At 41.4% G+C, this 20272-nt stretch overlaps 1 protein-coding gene across 1 annotated transcript in view; it reads right to left on the bottom strand.

Moving 5' to 3' along the window:
- setbp1 (SET binding protein 1) overlaps positions 1-20272 on the bottom strand; it is a 43562-nt gene that overhangs the window by 14053 nt on the left and 9237 nt on the right. Inside the window, exons 2-3 of the mRNA XM_017043100.2 lie at positions 16610-17203; positions 187-596 (exon numbers count right to left, since the gene is read on the bottom strand). Coding sequence (XP_016898589.1) covers positions 187-596; positions 16610-17044 — 845 coding nt within the window. The 5' untranslated portion in view covers positions 17045-17203. The remainder of the gene's footprint in view (positions 1-186; positions 597-16609; positions 17204-20272) is intronic.

The raw sequence follows: 20272 nt of genomic DNA on the forward strand, positions 1-20272 counted from the left end.
GGAGTATTAAAACAAAGCTAGTGCTAATATTTGCTATTCATGTGTTCATTAAGATATACTTAAGTAAATGGAAAAAGTATTTTTTGTTATTTTAATTATTTTATAAGGCATTTATTTATCTCATTATTGCATGCAATATTTGCAGGACTTCTTTGACACATGAAAGAAAGAGTAAATGAACAGTACCTGCTCAGAGAGGTCAGGTTAAGAATACTGGCATCGGTAACCACTGGCAACTGCAGGTCTGGAGTTAAGGATCGCTGAGGTGAGGGGCTTTGTGATGCAGTTCGTAAGAAAGGTTGAGTGGAATCAAGCAAACTTTTCTTACTCGTCCCTGACCGTTCTCTGGATGCCTTGAAATCTGCTGGATTTGCTGCGGTTGCAGATGGTGCTGCAGTTGTAATCCGGTCTGAAGTGATTTGGTGTTGTTGCTGGAATGGTTGCATGAGAGCTTGTTGTGTTTGCTGTGTGAGAGAGAGCGTGTGTGCGGGAAGGAGGGAGCCACGAAGCTGGTGTTTGGGTGGAGTGTGATCTCCCAGTAGTTGCAGCAGGCCTCCTTCTTTCTGCTCAGGCATTCTGTACTGGCGCTCGTATGTCTAGAGAGAAGAGAAAAAAAGAGACTGATTACTAAACACACCCCACAATCACAAGACAAGCATTATATAGCTGCAGCGATAGATAAATGATATGATAATGTGGTCATTACACTATGAATCTATGACTATTCCATTTCCTGTCTACACTGTATCCTAAGTCAGTCGGTCCTTTCATGGAGATAATACATATGCAGCACTGCGTCCAGGTCTGCATGCAGCTTTTTTCCTGTCAGTCCACATTAAATCAGTGATTTGTTGTGTTCTGAAATGACATTCTTCTGCTTTCACGACAGGACTGAGGCTTTTATTACATTTTGTGTGCATGAGCAAACAGTACAGAACAAAACAAAAGGCTTGTTTACAGAGCAATTAAATTCCTGTGGCAAGGATGTTGCACGCTGTGAGAGCTGGGGGGATGGAGTCAGGGGTGGCTGACTGCACACAGTATTAAACAACACAGCTTAGTCCAGTTATATATGCATAACACTGACATATGTTATACAATATACATCACATTCTAAAATTCATACTCCAAGTTCTTTAAATTTCCCCAGTAAAAAGCCACAGCATGAAGTCAACCCTTAATCAGTTTCATGTTTACATTTGTCCAGAAAAAAAAAACAAAAACACACAAGCTCGATGTACTGTTCATCAACATCACAACATAAACCCGCTTAATGCATCACTGCTGCTTAATCACTGTACTGCTCGAGGATGAGAAATAGAGCAGCGGATGGCCTTTGTGGTTTAGCCTGTTATTAACAGACTCAGTGTGACGCAACAAGACACTGTTCTGCTGCGCTGCAGGGAGATGTAACCTAACCACAGGCTTGCCTCTCAGCATGTACACATAGGAATGTGAGCGCACACACTCATAAATACACATTGGAGACGCTGCCATTTCTGAAGTGTTAAGAAATCCCACCATCACATGTAACAGCACAATATGTTTATATATGTGCATACACGTATCATCACAAGATTGAATGCACTGAATCACCTTGTCCTACTTTCAAAAAGTTGAGTTCAAAGTCAGTCTGGGATTCGTTGCTAATTTAAATAAACCTTTATTTATTAGCTTCTGACCAGAATTTTTTTATCATCTGAAAACTGATAATAATTACTGCAACTTTCCATGTTTAACTTACTTCGTTATTGTAGATGTGTGAAAAACCTTAGCTACTTAACAGTCCATCGTCACCATAGCCTGTTTCCACTCCTGATGATGCACCAGGCATTTTTAAAGGAACAGATCTGGATCACACAAAAAACCCCAAAAAGGCACAGGCATATGTTTCTATAGGCATACATTTCTACATTGGTTAATGTCCGCTAAATAGACTAACAACCCACTTCTGTTGTTATTTAGTGTGTTGATGAAAGCAACAAAATCCTCTCATTTTGCTCAATGTAAAGGTTTAGGTGTGTCATCAAACTTTGTTTTGCATTTGTAGGTCGTGTTCTTACTTTCTTGGGAATTGGGTTTTGAATTTTAAATCACAAATACTTTTTTCTGTCATTTCTATCTGCTTTCAATCTGCTTCCTAACCGGCCTCGCTTCATCCTTTCTGCTGCCCCATCTGTAGCCAACGGTATTGTGCTTTCACACTGGCAGCAGAAGCCATTCATCAGCCTGACACAAGTCTCACGTGCTCACGAGCACAAAAACACACATGAATGCTGAGTAACACAGAGATGGAAACATGCACTCAGACAAACACTGGAGTAACTTAAATGATGAACATGAACAGAAAATAAAGGTGTTTATTAACATCAGCGAGATGTAATTTATTTTCAAAAAGCAGTCATAATGGCGTGTGTGTGTGTGTTCTTCTGTGTGCACATGCAGTGACACCAGAAAAGAAACAACGTAAGTCTTCAGAGGGATAAGATGACAGAAATCTGACACACACCTGCTTTCTCATTTAACCTGTCCTAGAATACCTGCTGTTCCAGGTTAAAGGAGGGCATAGAGACAAATATATAAAACGTATCCTCCCCACTTGCCACAAAGCAACCGCAAAGAGGTAATACAGAAAAGACGCATAGACAGTACAGCGACAGAAAAGAAAAAAGAAAGAAGAACAGAGATAGGGAGCTCACTGCCCCCCCGCCCCTTTCCGGGTTGAGGTTGGGTTATTGGCAACAGTTCAGCTTTTTGTTCGTAGTTTCCTCCCTTCTACCACCCTCTCCTCTCCTCTCCCTTTCTCGATGCCTCTCACATTCCAGGGGTTGTACACTCACTGTCTGATATTCACATAAACAGAATGGCCAAAGTTTTAACACAATAAAACCACTAGGCATAGTTTAAAATAGGGTTACATGATAAATCCTTTTGCCTTTTCAGAACACAAAAAAGAGCAGTGTTCACCCACCCTGTTTGACAACTAGTGATGTAAACTTTATGATGTAAACAGTGCATTTAGCTACTGTCGTGGATGTGATCATCATCATTTTTACTTAAAACTAAACTGTGAATCTTTGCAGAAATTCCCAGGTGCTTTGACACAAAGTCAAAGCTCTAGGGAATCCATACCGACATTGTCAGCATTGGCTCCTTAATTGGGAAAATTACTTTATTTTACTCTGCAAAGCAAAACAAAATAACTGCAAAAAAAGGAAAATACCTGTTAAAACGATAAAAACTCCTGCTCCTAAACGCCAGCAGTGGCCTGTTTTCTGCTAAATAACAAACTTCGGTAATTCAGAGAAGTTTTGGAAGAGTTTCAGGCAAAGTCTTCTGATGAATTCTAGACCATTTGGATTTGGAAAATCATTTAACTACTCTTGATTGGATAACCAGCATAACCTGGTCTTCGGTTTGCTCCTAAGATTCTCTTTGGGATTTTAGTCATGACCTTTCACATGTCAACTTCTTTTGTTTTTGCTTTGTTTCAAATAGAACACAAATCAATTTTACTCTAGTGCTACTGCTCACATACTGCAATTTTCCTGTACTCCTGCTGCCCTGCAGCAGGGGGCAGTGGTTGGGAGATCCACTCCATCAGGGACTCTACCCCAGGAGCAACCAGCAAGCACAAAAGCTGTGACAAATCTTTTTAACACTGGCCTCAGTCCTTTCACATCAAATATAGATAAGAGTCACAGAACAAATCCAAAGATGGTTTAGCCCTCAACCCATTTGATTCAGATCAGTTCCCCTGAGGCATTGAGGGCTCTATTCTGAGGTTAATGGTCGAGCTCTACAACTCAGTCAACACCAATTTCTTGGATGTCTTCCTCTCAGCCAGCCACTGTAACAACATAGACTTGTCCCAGTCACTTACCCAAAGGCTTCTCCACAGGCAGATATGGAGCTGCACATTCCATTCCCCTGATGATGTAACCACCAGATAAGGTCACAGAACAGCAGAGGGGGTCATGGGTAATATGTGACTAAGTGCTGCAACCACCAGCTGAAATAAACTTGGCTGGGGTGAGTCAGCATATATACAGTATTCATGGCAAAATGTGTGTCTGAACATGACATTTACTCCCACCAGGGTGGTTTAAATCTAGATTTGGAAGTCAACAGTTTTACTCCTCAGTTCGTCAGGGGTGATGAGGTATATGATGGCTTTTCATTTTTCCACCGTTGAATAAACGGAGGCTCAGAGAGTGGAACATCTCCCCCACACTCACATAGGCATGTACTGAGCACCCTGGCTGTACCATTACACTAGAAAAGAACACCCTACAAAGGCACACCCAAATCTCACAACCCAGTGTACATGTACACACACACACATGCTAAAACACACGCAGACGCACAAAAACATGCTGCCCTTCAAACAGTTTTTCGCAGCCTTTTATTGGCAGCACGCCCAGTGGTTAGAGCGTTTCATTTTTCCCTGTGTATGGAACTGGGCAGCTGTCCAGGCAGACACACAAAGAAAGAGAGAAAGACTGGGAGAAAGAGAGACAGCGAGGGGGTGGAGGGGTTACTGAGAGAATGAGAGCAGCAGAGAAGGAGGGAAGAAGAGGACCAACAGGAAAACAAGAAGAGAATTGCCTAGACCCGTTTACAACTACCTCCCTCCGAAACGTTATGACTAACTGATATGATCCTCACTCGCTCTCTCTCTCTTACGCACACAAACACACACACTTGTTCTTGGCTTGACACCATGTTGTCCTGTGGCCTCACTTTCAACAACAACCTCCCCCATCTGCATCCTATCTCTCCCTTTTCTTCTTCTTCTTTTCTCTTTTTGGGAGCTGACCATTCCCCCCCTGTGGGAACTACCACCATCACCACCACCACCTCCTTCTCCTCTTTACTCCCCTCTCCCCCGGCCCGCTTCTCTCAAGCTCTATTCAGAGTGAGTGCTGCTTCTTCTCTGTGATGTTTCTGACAGCTTCGCATACACACACACAGAGAGAGACATACACACACACGTAGACACACATAGCTCCTCTGCAAACAAACACCATGAATACTAACATTGCTTTGTGTCCACTACACTTAAGGAGGGGTGGAGGGGGTGCAGAGAAAAGGAGGGAAAAGCGGTAGAGGAGAAAAGAGGAGCTGTGGAACCGTGTTGATCTTGTAGCCAGTCACACACTCAGCCACCCCCCTCCAACACTGGGCCACCTCCCACCCTCCTCCTTCCTTCCCTGTTCCTCGTTCTCTCGTTCTTCTTCCCACCAGTTCTCCCGGGAATAAAGACTTCCATTCATGCGCCTGTGGAGACCCACAGCAGGGGAGAGAAAAGTGGGAGGAGAGAGAGAGAGGGTGGAAAAGGAGCCAGAGGGGTGTCAAGGTGGGACTGCTTGTGGATCAGGCCTGCGGCTTAGAACTGTGTGTACAAGTATGTCTGTTTTCACTCAGCCAGGGCTTCACTATCTCAGATATAATGGCATTCGTGCCAGCCACAGCATCTTCTGGGAAAGTTTGGAAAAAAGGCCCCTAATCAAACTTCACTTCTTGGAGCCTGTGACCACAGTTTAGATATAGTTTGACAGTACCAGACAGAATGCCACTTTTCTGCAGCAACATTCATTTGATCTGCACAAAAAATGAATTCGTGATTTACAAATGCAAGTCTGAAAAATGTTCTTTTAGAACACATGTTCACTGTATTAATCCTTCGGACTGAAGTGAACCTAAAGATGCACAGCGGAACACATGAGTCACACCCCCTTCAGACACACTTGGTTGTAGATGACTCAATCTGAACAAAAGCCTTTGATTGGCTGAGTTGAAGCATGTCATTATGCTGGGCAGTAATGACAGACATATTTACATGCCACACAAAGTATACATCTAATCCTGGTTATTAGCATTAGTGATGTGTGTGTATGTGTGTGTGCATCAGGGTACAGTTTTTTTCACTGTTTCACAGCTATTACTGTTCCTTTCAGTGGACGCAGCTGTAACGCCAGTGACGGCATTATACTCTGAAACCACATTATATGCTACACGTAAGGAAATGTAAGCCGTCATCACACCGTACCGACACACTCCCTCACAAACACACACCGTGGGGACAAAACTATTTTGACAAAAACTTGATCGGGGACAAAATTATTTTGACAAAAACTTGATCCACATAGAGCCACATTGTTACTGAAAGGATAGGATTCTTAAAGTTCTCCAGCTTAAGTGACCATAGGTTTCTCTATATGTGTTCTGTGGTGGGGTGGTGTACTTTGATAATGTGCCCAGCCCTCACCTGATGACTGCAGGGATATGTCCGATTCCGTGACCCTAAATAAGCCACAGTGCTGGAAAATGAATGACTGCAATGCAAATGTTACCAGTCAATCATCATAAGAGTATGACAAAGAAGTGTTGCACCTGCACTGTTATTGATTTACTGACATAACAAGGGTCATTTTTTTACTGCAAACACATTAAACACAATATTGATTTTCTATTTTAAAGTTCACACAACCTTCTGTACATTGTCTGAATCTTACATTAATTTTACCGTCTCTTTCTAGACACGTGAATATTTTTAGTATAATTAAGTGATCACATCTGCATTTAAAGTTAAACTGGTTTAATTAGCTCAAGATGGATAACCAGAGCATTACACTCCCCTGGGTGAATTCACCTCAGTAACATGGAAAGATTTGTGTCAACTCTGCACAACTGACACACCAAAAAATGGTTCAGAAAATAAGGTGTGAATTTGTGGGTTTTTGATAATTGCTACACCTTCGGCATATACTTAAGCTTTCCAAAATAGTTACATAGAGGGGAACTGGACAGGGTAGGTTTTTTTGAAGACATTTCACCACTCATCCAAGAGGCTTCTTAAGCTTTGTTCAGTCAAGCTATCCATTGCATTGGTAAGGAGAGTAAAAATTGATATAACTTGTATTTTTCCATAGGCTACATAGGCAAAAAATTGTTTTGTGTTGAGGTGTGTTTGTACAGTAGTTGACATCGTTTGGTTTGCACCAAAGAACAGAGTGAAAGAGTTTTCTAAATGCCATCATTCAAATTATGTACAGTATTTCCTTTGATCTGTCTGTTTCAGTGTCACAACTTGGACATAAACACAGTTTTGTTTCTGTGGGTATAACTAGTGCACAATGAGCTGTAAATGATAGTTCACAAATATTCATGTGAAATACATTAATGGAGCAACTGTACCAGATTAACAGGCATTAGCTGCTAACCGGTAACTGCTCACATTTACCACCAGAAGCATACGTAACGTGTTTCATAATAAATAATAATATTTGAATACATTGTAACTATATATATATTGACCTAAACGTCATCATCATTATCTGCCCTAAATTACCATCAACACCATTACAAGTTACAAAATAAGAACAGAGAGTAGTGACCATGTTAGCATTATCAATCATTAGCGTGTCTTACTCTTTAGGTAGGTGCCATTGAGGCTTTGACCCAAAAGGAATTTAGGAAGCAGACTCTAACCATGCTTACAATTTATTAAATAATTAGAATTTTTATTTTCAGTAACAGCATTCTCAAAAACGATATTGTGTATTTGACATGAAGACATGGATTGGACAGTACATATAAAATATTTGCAGTTGTGAAGAAAATGTTATTGCTAATAGCTAATTCAAATGCTAATCTGACTAACAGCTAGAATGGCAAGCTAAAGAGAAATCCCAAGCCCCCTACTTTGTAGAAGAATGACTTACAGCTTCAAATTAATTTAGTCACTTCACGTACATGGAAACCAAGGCAAGATATTATGGATAGTTGGCCACTAAAAATTCCTCCGTTTTAATGGCCAAATTTCTATTCATCACAGACATCAGCACTTTGGGAATCAATAGATGCAGTTTCATCAACCCTTATTTTTGGACGTGGGGGTAAAAACTCCACAGTCCACATATAATGTGAACAACAAACAGCAGAAAACTGCAAAGTAAAAATGTGCAATCCATTGTACTCTGTGCACCATATGACCCAATCGTGCCACTTATGTACAACAGGAAACAATTAACATCCAATGAGCTGCTCTAAATCCTAAGGGATGACTTCCTGTGTGGAATGATGGGTAATTCAAGACAGAAGCTGTGCTGAGATTAAACACTTCCTCTTCATTAAACTGTGGACTGCAACAATGAAGCTACACTCTAATGAATCCTTGCCTAGTTAAAGAGGCAGTAACACGTCCGAGGCTTTTATCAGAGATTTGGGAGACAGAGAGATAATACGGATGATTTATTTATATATTATTTATTTTTTATTGTTTTTTGTACTAACAAATGGATTAACAACCCCAAATATATACAGTACAAATGATAATTGGTCCATTGGGTAAAAATCTTCATGGAAATAGATTTCATTGATATATTTAACATCCTGAAGCTGTTTCAGCAGGGATTATATGAAGTCAAGGAACCTCCTTAAGTCCTTGTATTTGCAGTGGAAATGAACATGGTTCCTGGTATTGTGCCTCAATTTCCTGGTGTCCTTGTTACAGCACTGGACTAAAACTATAGTTAAAATCAACCAGGTCATTTTTTTTTCTTTACATTTGTGAACCTGTTTTACTGTTGTTTTTTTTTTTTTTTTAAAAAACATTTAAATTAATTAAACAGGGTTAAAATTGTAATTAAAACATAAATATTTAGGTAGCATTTGGGCCAGGAATTAGTGTCAACAGAAATGATGACAAGCCCATTTCTGATTTTAACTGTGTTAGGACTTAAGCTGTAATGTTTTCACACATATGACACATCACTGCTGACTCCTAGCTCTCAGTGATAGAAAGAATGGACAAAGTGAGACACAATAGTCTTAACCAATCAGACTGTCCACCTTCCCTTAGGCCTGTTCTTACCAACAGTAACGCCTTTGTGTGAGGCTGCACTTCACTCTTGCGTTCACACACACCCACACCCACACACCTTCTCAGACTGTCACAAAGAGGCAGGAGATTCTGAGCTTTATAACCAGAACTGCTCCAGTGCCTGTGAAACTATACTGCATTTGGATGTCTGAGCACCAGTGTACATCTGTGTGTTTCCTTGCATGCTGGGGGACATGACTGCAGCTGCCCCTTGCTCCCTCTTTCTAAACCAGCACCCCTCCTTGCTGTGGGTGAGAGGTCACATGGAGTAGCATTCCTCTCGGTCTGAGAGCGGGCTACAGTGAGTGGGTAGGGAGCAGTGGGGCAGATGCAAGGGCAACAGAACGGGGAGGCACAAATGCCACACAGGGCAGGTAAAAGATGAGGTGTACAGGAGTGTGTGTGTTTGTGTGGTGAGTGAGAGGGTGTATGGGCTAAAATGGACCACAGAACAGCCCTCTTGTGGCTCTTTCCTAGTTCATAAACACAGTTGTTTGTTTAGTCTGGCCTGACCCGTGGGACGGACACACAGGCTGAGGGACAGACCTACATATTTATATCATTTGTCCATGTGTGCATCCATGGTTAACAAACAAAGACCAGTAGTAAAGACAGGATTGCATATTTTCAATGTTTTGCATCCACTACACTTGCCCAAACTCACAGCATATTAGGGGAAAGTATTTTTAACTATGCTGTCAGAATAGACATGTAAGTTGTTAGCAAGCTAGCTAACAAGAAGCAATAAGTCTAACACATTTAAATTACTGCTTACTGCTGAAAATACCTCCAACCTTTAGGTTCATACAAACAGAATCAATTTATTTACTGAATAAATCTGTCTGGAATTGGCTGTTAGCAAGTTGATCGCAAATTATCCCATTCTTACAACAGCTATAAACTCTAAACTTTACAGCTTTCTATGAATTGTACATTTGAAGTAGAACACAAGCTATCCTTTTTGCCTATGCTGTTATTTGGTGGCAGACTACATTTGACTTTGGGATGTTTTTAAAACCTAAAATCTGTTTTGATGTTTGAAGACCCATATAACGATGGAATGTGCTTCTTTAGAAAAGTTCACTGACACTACTTCTCACTTGATTTTTAATACCTGTCTGTTTACCATTCTATTATCGCAATGTGTTGATTCTTTTGTAATTCAAGTGAAATTTTCCTCTCCTTTCTTCTTTTGCAAGACACTCTTAAGGCAACAGAAAGAGGCTTTTACACACACACACACCCACAAACGCACACACACCTTCTGTCAAGCACGTCCTAGACAGCTGATGGGGCCATCAGATTTCACTGACAAACACACTTACGCTTCAAGTGAGACACAGTGAAAGTCAATACTCTGCGCCTGCTTCTCCTCCAACTCCCATCGTCCCAGTGTCCTCCCCTCCCTGTACCAAACATCACTGCTGGACCTCCTCTCAAAACCACAGGATACACTCCTCAACACACACACGTACCCACAGATGCACAAGCAAACCACAGAGGCATGATGGAGCCATACTAATAAAGCAGCCACCAGAAACACATGATGCAGTGACTCAACATCATTTGTGACCACAAAGGACATCAAACATATCTGCCTTCCAGACAATCCCACAAATATGCAAGTCAAAGTAAAGTGCTGTCCAGAATCCAACACAGGCCTGTATGTATTTATATCAAACAGTAGATACACAGATGTAATGATGAGGCCATGGTTAAACCATCACTGCTCCCTGCCTTTAAATGGCTTTAAAGACACAGGGTCTGTTTATTATTATTATTGTATTTCTTTTGAAGAATTAAGAGTGCTGTGGTGGAGGCCCTTCGTGTTCACTGCTAAGTGCTCCATGACTGAGAGAAACTGCCCCAGGTCTTTATTACTGACTGTCATCGTCTGCTCGCATCTGGTTGAAGAGAAACAGCAACCCGCTGGGAGTGGACACAATAGTGAATGAATGGGTCTTGACCTTTTAGAACGGATTGAGAAGATGGTATGTGTGTGTCTGATTGAGAAATTAGCTACAGTTCCTACCAAATGGTCAACACAAACACACACAGACACACAGACACACACACACACACACACACACATAGACAAGAGACACCAAATCCAGGCCTAGGGGTAAGAAAGCAAAGGCCAGACTCCAGTTGTCTCAACCCTGACCTGCTCGCACCAACAAATGCAGAGCACATACACATACTCACACACACACACACACAGAGAGGTAGACTCAGAGGCTTACACAACTGTGTAGTCTAACTATTACCTCCACTTTTGAATGTCCAGCAGGGTCAAAGTTCACCTCTTCTTCTACCAGCGGCCAGCTTTCTTTGTGCTTCTATGTGTGTCTGCTTGTGTATGAACGCTCACTGAGAATGACCTTCCAGAATCATTCAGTGTGGATGCACTGCAGCACTAGTGCATCCACACATGTTTGTGTCTATCTATGTGTGTGTGTGTTTGTGTGTGTGTGTGTGTGTGCGTATTCTTCTTTTTGTGCCATTCTGGCACATACACTGACCTTCTCAAGACCAGTGGTCCTCATGGGAACTTAAAACCTGGCTCTAATGAGGCTGTAGTTCATGTCTGCAGTTCTGGTTAAAATGAGTTTTTGAGATGTGAATTGTTGTTGGGTTTAGGTTGTGACTAGACTTACTGTTCCAGACATATGCTGTTGTTATTCGGAAAAGTTCTGTCAACAAAATGGAACTCAAAGTAGAGTCCATTCAAGATCAGCTCTGTAAACCTCTGTGTGTGTGAGAGAGAGTGTGAGTTTGTGTATACCTTTGTGTGCAGTATGAGAGGAAGGCTAAAAACAGATTGTGTTTTGTCTGGACTTCCTTAAGGTTTGAGATACACTTAAGAGATGATCAGAGGAGTTGTGTGTGTTTGTGAGGATTTGTGTGTGTACGTGTGTGTCAGTAGAGGTGCCAGTGTGTGTTTCCAATGTGTACAGGGTGTGTATAGGGGTCAGACACAGATGGACAGCTGGTGTTTCAGCAGTGCTAAATTACTCACCCCTCCCCAGCATGCAGGCGCCCATGCACACACATACACACACACACGAACACACAGACGCTCCCACATACACATGAACACATATAGGCATACACATGTCCCTTCCCCCATCAACCACAGGGAAACGCCCCTTAAAGCATTCCCAGCTCTTACTCTGAAAGAGCACACTAAACATACACACAGACACATGCGCCAAAGCAAAAGCTGAAAAGTGTCTAGTAGAAAAGTTAAGTCAGAGCGTATAAAAGATGATCATTTCATGTTCATGCACATCCGTAAATCAGTCAAGGATTACTTCATACACAATCTAACTCGCACTCACACAATCCCACGAATGCACACACTCACACACTCTACACTAGTTTATGAGCTCATCAAGTCCCTCAGGTCACCAACCGTCATCGCAGCCAGATATAAAAAATCCACATCAAAAGGTTACACATTTCACACTGCAGACACACATGTGCATGGGATGCAATCAACCATACGCTCGATGTGACAACTCTGGCAGCATTAATTTCCTCCTGAATGCACTTGACTAACATAATAATCACAAACATTGCTGGGAGACCATCAAGCTACAACATACACACACACACGTAACACACAGCCAGGGGGACCACCAAGCAGAGGGGCTGTCGGGATAAGATAAGTGTGTGTCTATAGCTTCACTCATGGACTAATACAAATACATGTGCTCACACAGCAACACAAACAAACACACACACACACACACACACACACACACACACTTAGAGCTTGGCCTGGGCTCCTGGAAAAAGCTATGGCTTATCTCTTTCCACAGATAGTGAAATGGATTAAGAGCCACATTTGGCATGTCCTAAGAACTGGACAGATAACCAGGAAAACACTCTCTCTAACTGCAATCACTGCTCAAAATGAGTTGTGTGGGTGTGTTTGTGTGCCGGGAATCCACAGGAGTGTAAAAAAGACAGAGAGAGTCAAAGAGAAATAGACAGAGAGAGAGAGAGAGAGAGAGAGAGAGAGATGGGAAAAGAGAAATTATGTTTTTTAGCTCATGCACGCTTTCACCATTTGTAGGCATTGGACTAGTAACTGTCTGTGTGTGTGGGTTGCTTGTGTGTCTGCAGGAGTAACGCGATGGTTGAGCCAGAATCCGATCGGTTGAAACATACACATTTATCTTATGAGCAGACGCGGCATGGCTCAAACATAGAGCTGTGCGTGAGAGGACGTTCAGCATGTGTGTGATGTCAGCTGCAGACAGAGAAGGGAAGCCCATCATATCCCATTTATGCATGTATGTGGGTCCGTCCCCTGACACTGTCTGCTCGCTGACCCCCTGGTTATAGACGCCTGCTACAGAGGTGACAGGATCAAGAGACTTCAGTTGTTCTGGTTCACTGTAGAGTCTGCAGTTAACTAGAGCAGTTAGAGTGCTTTATGGACAATTAATCAGACAGTTACTATTTCAATTAATCCACCAGTCATTTGTGACCATGGACTGGAAATATGACATAATGAGTGTGTCCTCAAATGTTTCCTGTCATAAATAAACACAATATGTACACATATATTTACAATTCACTGGCTGACATCATCTAAAATTGCTGGTTTATTATGCAGTCAGCAGGTCAGTGATTAATCAAACAATCATTACAGCCCTATAGTAAACAGTAATTGCAGAGTTTCCATTATTATTCATTATTATTATTATATCCTCACTGACTGTTATAAAGTTTCAATAACTATTTAAAGAAAAAATAGATTGTTAATTCTTCGCATTCATATGTTTAATGAAATTTGGTTCTAAAAATGCCATGTTTACTGGCACCTCAGTTTCTCACATTCATCACAAAAACTTGAACTGTACCTGGCAAAGCAAAGCTTTATCAGAGGTAAGCCGTGTGATATTTAGCAACATCCTGTAGTGAAGCTAATAATTTTGACCTTATACTGTAATGTCTGTTTAAGCATGAAGGAAAACCATATGGTTGCGTTTAGTAAATACATAAAATATTTAGATTGTTTACTTGGAACTAATGAAAAAACATGGCCGCCTCTATAGAAAACCTTTGCTTAACCTTTGCCTTTGCTTATTAATACTTATGGGTGGGTTTAGATCTTTACATTTCTGATAATAAAAATTAAATAAATCACAATTTATTTAATGTTTTATATTATCTGCTCTTTCCCAGAAAAAGGAATTCTGTGTTTGCTTATTTATTTGTCTGTCCGTCTGTCTTTCTGTCTCTCCCCTTCTCTGTCTATTAGAGTCAAATCTCTGTCTTAATGGGAAGCTATTGTATCCTGCCCCTCTGTCCCTATTCAACACACTACCACACGCACACACACTCCCTCTGAGGGGGCCCCTTAACCAGGCTCTCCATATGCCTGACCCCCACCTCTTTTCTCCACCTCCTTCTCTTTCCACAACCCCCTTCTCCTCTCCCCCATCTCTTGCTTACACTATGGCTTCTGCTCTCTTGCTGCTGCTGCCCCACACTGCCATCTGCTACAAGACAACAGAGGGTAAAAAGAGGGAGAAGGAGGAAAAAAGGTCTGGAGTGATGGAAAAAAATTAGGGAGTGAAGGGAGGAAGACGAGAGGATAAAAAGGGAGCTAAAGGGGAAAAGCAGAGAAAAGAGAGGCAGATAAAAGATTAAGACAGAAAGAAGGAAAAGAGTAGGTTTGGACACAATACAAGCAGGAGTGGAGAGGCTGTCCATCTGCTCCCCCTCCTCGCCTCTCATCCCCTCCTGACACACAGCCTCACACACACCACAAAGAGAGTATTTAACCTTATGACGCGCGCACACACATACACACACACACAAACGAGGTAGACAGAAAGTGGCTCAGGCTCTCTTTTTAACCCGTTCCTCTCCAGTGAGTCTGCCTGTATTACACCCTTGGGGTAGCAGGTGATGGGGAGATGGAGGGAAAGACTGTAGGAGAGGAGGGAGGACGGGGAGGTGGATGGGGTAGTGTGATTGAGGGACAGGGTGAATGGCTGAAACTGATCTGAATCAACACTAACACATCCTTCACTCCTCCTCCTCCCAACTCCCATCTCCCTAAACCTCAATGGAGACCAGCTTGCTCCCCCCGTCACTATGACAACATGTCAATCATCATGTAGCAGTTTCCTCCAAATGGATTGATGGAACTGGATCAGGACTGGATACCTAAACATCAGAGTGCAATGATGATAGTCATGTATCCAAAGTACTTTTTGGCAGTAACTCAGGAAGAAAGTTAGATTTACAATTATGGCAGAGAGGTCGTCCAGACATTGGGCCAAAGCTGGGGCTAAGGAAAATACTATAATAACAAAGATACATTTTATTTTAGACTCACTTCCCAGATGTTGGAGTTGGCCACTGATTACAACTTTTCTATTTGTCACGGTTTCTATTAGTCATTACAGACTAAATATGTATAACTGAAATATGAGTTATAAAAAAGAAAAGAACAATTACAGTATGGAATGGGAAATAGAACAAACCACCATTACAGTACAGCTCATCAATTGAAAAACACCATAGAATATATGTATACTTTGATGTCTTACAATTGAAAAACTGGTATTTTTAAGTTAGAACTACATTTATGTAATAGCACAACTAAAATTCAGTTCTCCTAGTTTAGATTAAGTATTAAAAACTGATAAAAAATTATAACATGCAAAGACTTGTAATTACTCATGTATCTTACACTTGTGTATGATACTCAGCAAAGATTTCTCTTAATCATTTATTAGTCCAGTCACACTCCTTAAAGACCAAATTGTGAACTGAAAGACTGAAAGTGCATTGTTTATAATTAAAATTTTTGCAGCCATTAAAGCATAAGTGTTCCATGCTTATGCAGATTTAGCAGCATGTGACCCCAACAACTATTGATTTTTTTAAAAAGGAGTGAAATATTTCCATAGCATTAATATATGTAGATGTTGACAGGTGTATCATAGTTGATGTTTTTTTCATTCCTGCAGGCACAAACAGCTCTGTAAAATCCAGTCATGGTGATGCTCCTTAATACTCAATCTGCTTTCAACATGACAAAACACAGCCCCCAGCATCATGTTGACAACATGATGCTTTCACTCCTGCTGGGTCTGTTCAGCTCACTGACATCAAGAAGCCTGTCAGCTTCGGGGACACACTCCAGCATGTAGGTCAACACACAATGCAAACACTCGATTCCCCCAAGGACCTGTACGTACACAGTGTCTCACACACACACACCAAACACTAGCGCAAAGGGTGTGTTGGAGGGAGGGCATAGAGAGGCGTTACCCATGAGAGGTGATATTAGAGCAGAGGAGAGGGAAAACATGAAAAGTGTCTGTGTATATGACCACAAATGGAAAGAGTCGACACCAGCTGTCACTTGCTTATGTCAGCTCTATTCTCAGTTCCTATGTTAGAGTGTGTGTGTGTGTCGTGTGCCTGTGTATGTGTATGTGTATGTGTGTGTCACTGTGTGCTCTCAACTGGCCATGACTGGTTTCAATTACGCAGCAAACTTTGACTCTGTGTAACCATGCAAGGAGAGGAGCTACTGGCAGTAAGAGTGGTACAAAGGTAAATGAGGTACAAAGATGCTGAGATAAAAAGTCATGTGGTGCAAAGTCCAAGCTCAAACCTAGACAGAACAGACAGTACACCAATTGTCAGACATCAAAATGAAAAAAATAACTGAACTGATGGAATTACCCTTTTTTTTGTCAGGCCTCGTTCTTCGTCCTTTTGAGCCCGCCCTGCTCCTGCCCCCCTTCCTGACCGTCCCTGCCTCCCAGTTTTGCCCTCTCCAAAAGAAGGCCGGATGGTCATCCTGATCTCCGGTGGGCAAATATAGTTCTCAAGATTCTTGGGGGGCTTCTTGGTGCGTTTGGTGGTCTGGATCTTTAACTTCAGACTTCCTTCCTGGAAACTTGCTTCCTTGATGGAGAACTCCTGTTCCTCCAGAAGCCCCTCCCCTTGCTCCTCAAGCCCCTCCCCTTCACTGAGGCCGCCGATGATCACATCATCACTGCACACTAAACCGATGTCTTGTGCTCCTTCCTGGTCTTCCTCATTTGGCCCCACCCTGCCCCCCTGTAACTCCACCTCTTTGGGACGGGCCGTGCCAACCAGATCCCTAGACTCCATCCACACTCCAGCCAGAGCTAGTCCGGATGGGGGGAAGCTGTGGCAGCCAGCCAAAAGGATGCAAGAGAACAGTAGTCTGTCCAACTGGTTGGTTGATATAAATCAGCTACTGAGGTTGGGTTGGTTGTCCCACAGGAACGCAACAAAGCCAGGGACTGTCTGCAGAAAAAGAAAATAATACCATTAGAGAAAGATGGGCAACAAAAGGTGATCATTACAGATAATAAAACAGGTACCACTCAACTCTATATGGAATTGACTGTTTTTGCTATACAAAATGGAACGCTAAGGAAATAATTGTGGTAAAAATAAGCTGAAACGTGTGGGCACCAGATAGACACCAGGCTTCACCGAGAACTGTCCAAGACCATCTCCTGAAGACGGATCAGCAAAAAACTCTTTTTATTCAAGACTACAATTGGAGTCAAACATTAATATTGACCAGAACAAACCACACAGACGTGGCAAATGTTCAGAATCAGACTAAACGCTCATCTTCATTTTCAAGACTTCCTTTTGGCGCACCATCCAACGAAACAGGTTTTAACAGTCTATATTCACCTCTGCCGTTCTCATTGGATATATACCTGATGGAATCCCATGAAGAAAGACATGGTTGTTGTTTTAAAGTCTGTGTTTTTCTTCAAATTAAAAAAGTGCCAGCTGCATTTTCAAACTTCTCTGCAATTGAGACTCAGACGTTTAGAGTTTCGAGACATATTTGGAGCAGAATTTGTTTCATACCAAAATTGGAAGGAATGTTTCAGTTCGTACTCTGCCTAGACAAAATTTCTGTAGACACACAACAAATATTCACCTTACTTTTTTTCTTCTAATTCATTTCTCTACACAGTCTCTGCTAATCCTTTTTCTCTCCCCTCACCTCTATTAAACTTTAAAAAAAATGTTGGTGTACACTAAACCCAGATTAGTGAGTCAACACTAGGGCCTCAATGCGCTGTCCAGAGTGCTGGAAAATAGTCTACTATTCACTTTTTAGGCCTGGAACTTGATGCAGTTACAGAACCATGGTTCTAATTATTTTCCTCCTGAATACTGGTGCTAAACAGATAGCTCCATAACAGGTCAAGCATGCTTTATCAATACAAGAAAATAACAACATTGGAAAATATTTTTTTTGTTTCCTGGACATTTTTTGGAAATTTAATTGTATTTAAAAAATTGCATAATAAAAGTACAGATGGATGTGAAATGGAGAAAAAGAAGAAAAAAGAAATAACATAGTAGCAGAAAGGTTCCAGTGAGCCTAGTTAAGCTGTTGTTGGTGGGGTGCAGACAGAAAGCGGGACAGATAATGTGTTGCAGCAAAAACCATCTCAGAATTTATGGCTGTCAGGAGTTGGACAAACTCTACTCTAGTCAATAAATCAATTCTCTTCCCACGGTTTTAAACTGAGACAGCGACTGCTGTTCAATTACACAGTGGTAATAATTTTACTTGGCTTACTTTTAGCTACATATAATTGTACTTAACAGAGCATGTTAAACTACTAAGTGACACATCTGAAACCAAGTTGTATAGATACTAAAGTGTTCTGTGGAAAAATAATAAATCCCTCTTATTTTCCCTGAACTCTGGCTGAAGTCAAAGACAGAATCAAAAATGAAAGAAGCTGACTGTTTTTTTAACCAGAGTTGAGAAGAAGGGGAGAAATCACACAAGAGAAAAAAAGGGGGAAGGCAGTAGAGAAAGAATCTAAATTCTTTCCCCAGATGTGGTTTACGAGCTGGTCTGGTGAAACCAGCATCTGAACTGTTCTACACACGCATGCAGTGGCACCGCTACATCTGCGCATCAAAAAACTCTCCACATAACGACACACATATACACATCTACACATCATGTAGAGACCATGATGGTATGGCAGACTACATTACTGAGTCCTTCTCGGTCTGTAGAGTTAAATTCTGCAGCAGTCATTCCTCTAAGAATTCACAACTCCATTTTTTGGATCATTGCCCATGCAGATGATGCAGACCCAAATGTAAATTATACACCCACCCAAATTTACATACACATATATGCACTCAGTCACAGGTGTAAAAACAGAGGGCAACCAAAACAAACATTGGACTACACTTCTCACTACGGCTCCAGGGAATCCCATCAGTCAATGACATAAGGCATGACTGAGCTGGAAGTGGGGAATGCTGTCTCACACACTAGGCTCAGACTGACACCACTTACACTGATGTGAACCCAGGCTACCTGTGTACATTTCTGCACTGAAGGCTTACTCCAGACTGCAGACGCACAGTGACCTGAGTGAACAAAAAGTCTTTTAAAGCAAACACTGAACATTATCTCCCTCTAACACGCTCACTGACAGGGTTCCTGTAGGCACTTTAGATTATCTATGTGTGTGCGCAAGTGTGTATATGCTACTGTACCAGCAGCTGATCCCAGTCATAACACCCAACAGGCCTCACAGCACATGTCAGTGTGATTGAATAATCATATTCCACAAAAGTGCTTCAACATACTTCTCTGTATAAATCCTGCATACAAACACCATTAAAACAATGAGGTCAGAGTCAATATTTTCTTTGTATGGATTAAGTTAAAATGAAAAAGCTGGGTTCTAAAAAGCACAAAATAACTTTAAACATAAGGTTTTCCATAGAGGAAGTGGTATTTAAAAGCTGGATATTGATATACACTGTGGCGACTTTGTGGTCCTGAGAAAAAGACTAAAAGCACCACAAATGTAGTTGTGTTTATCTTTAGTGTTTATACTTGCCAGCATTTTCCTAAACACATAAATACATTTTTGGATTTAATTTCCTGTCTCTCTTAGACTTGTGATTTTGTCAATGATTAGTTCACCGAGTGAAGTGGGAGAAAAGTCTTACTGAATTGAAGCTACTTGAGGCAAGCAATTCATCATCCAGAAAAAAAAGAACTTCTGTTTCATCACTGCATTTATTGCATTTCTTAGAAGAGGCTGCTTTCAAAACAATACCAAGAAGAGATTTATCTTCCAAATCAGGCGCATTATTCTTTTTCTTATTATTGCTTGTCATTTCACTTAGGATACAAAACAACCAAGGTTATACCGACATCCTTGTCCCAAATACATTTACACAAACGTACAAAAAGCAAATTATGGTATTAGTCTGCCTGAAACTAGACTTATAGAATACATGCACAAATTCCACTGTCATACTGAAGTGATATATTCCGACCAAAGTAACAGCAGGGTCTAA

Source organism: Cynoglossus semilaevis, chromosome Z, assembly GCF_000523025.1.
Source record: "Cynoglossus semilaevis isolate Cse_v1.0 chromosome Z, Cse_v1.0, whole genome shotgun sequence".
In the NCBI taxonomy this organism is placed as follows: Eukaryota; Metazoa; Chordata; class Actinopteri; order Pleuronectiformes; family Cynoglossidae; genus Cynoglossus; species Cynoglossus semilaevis.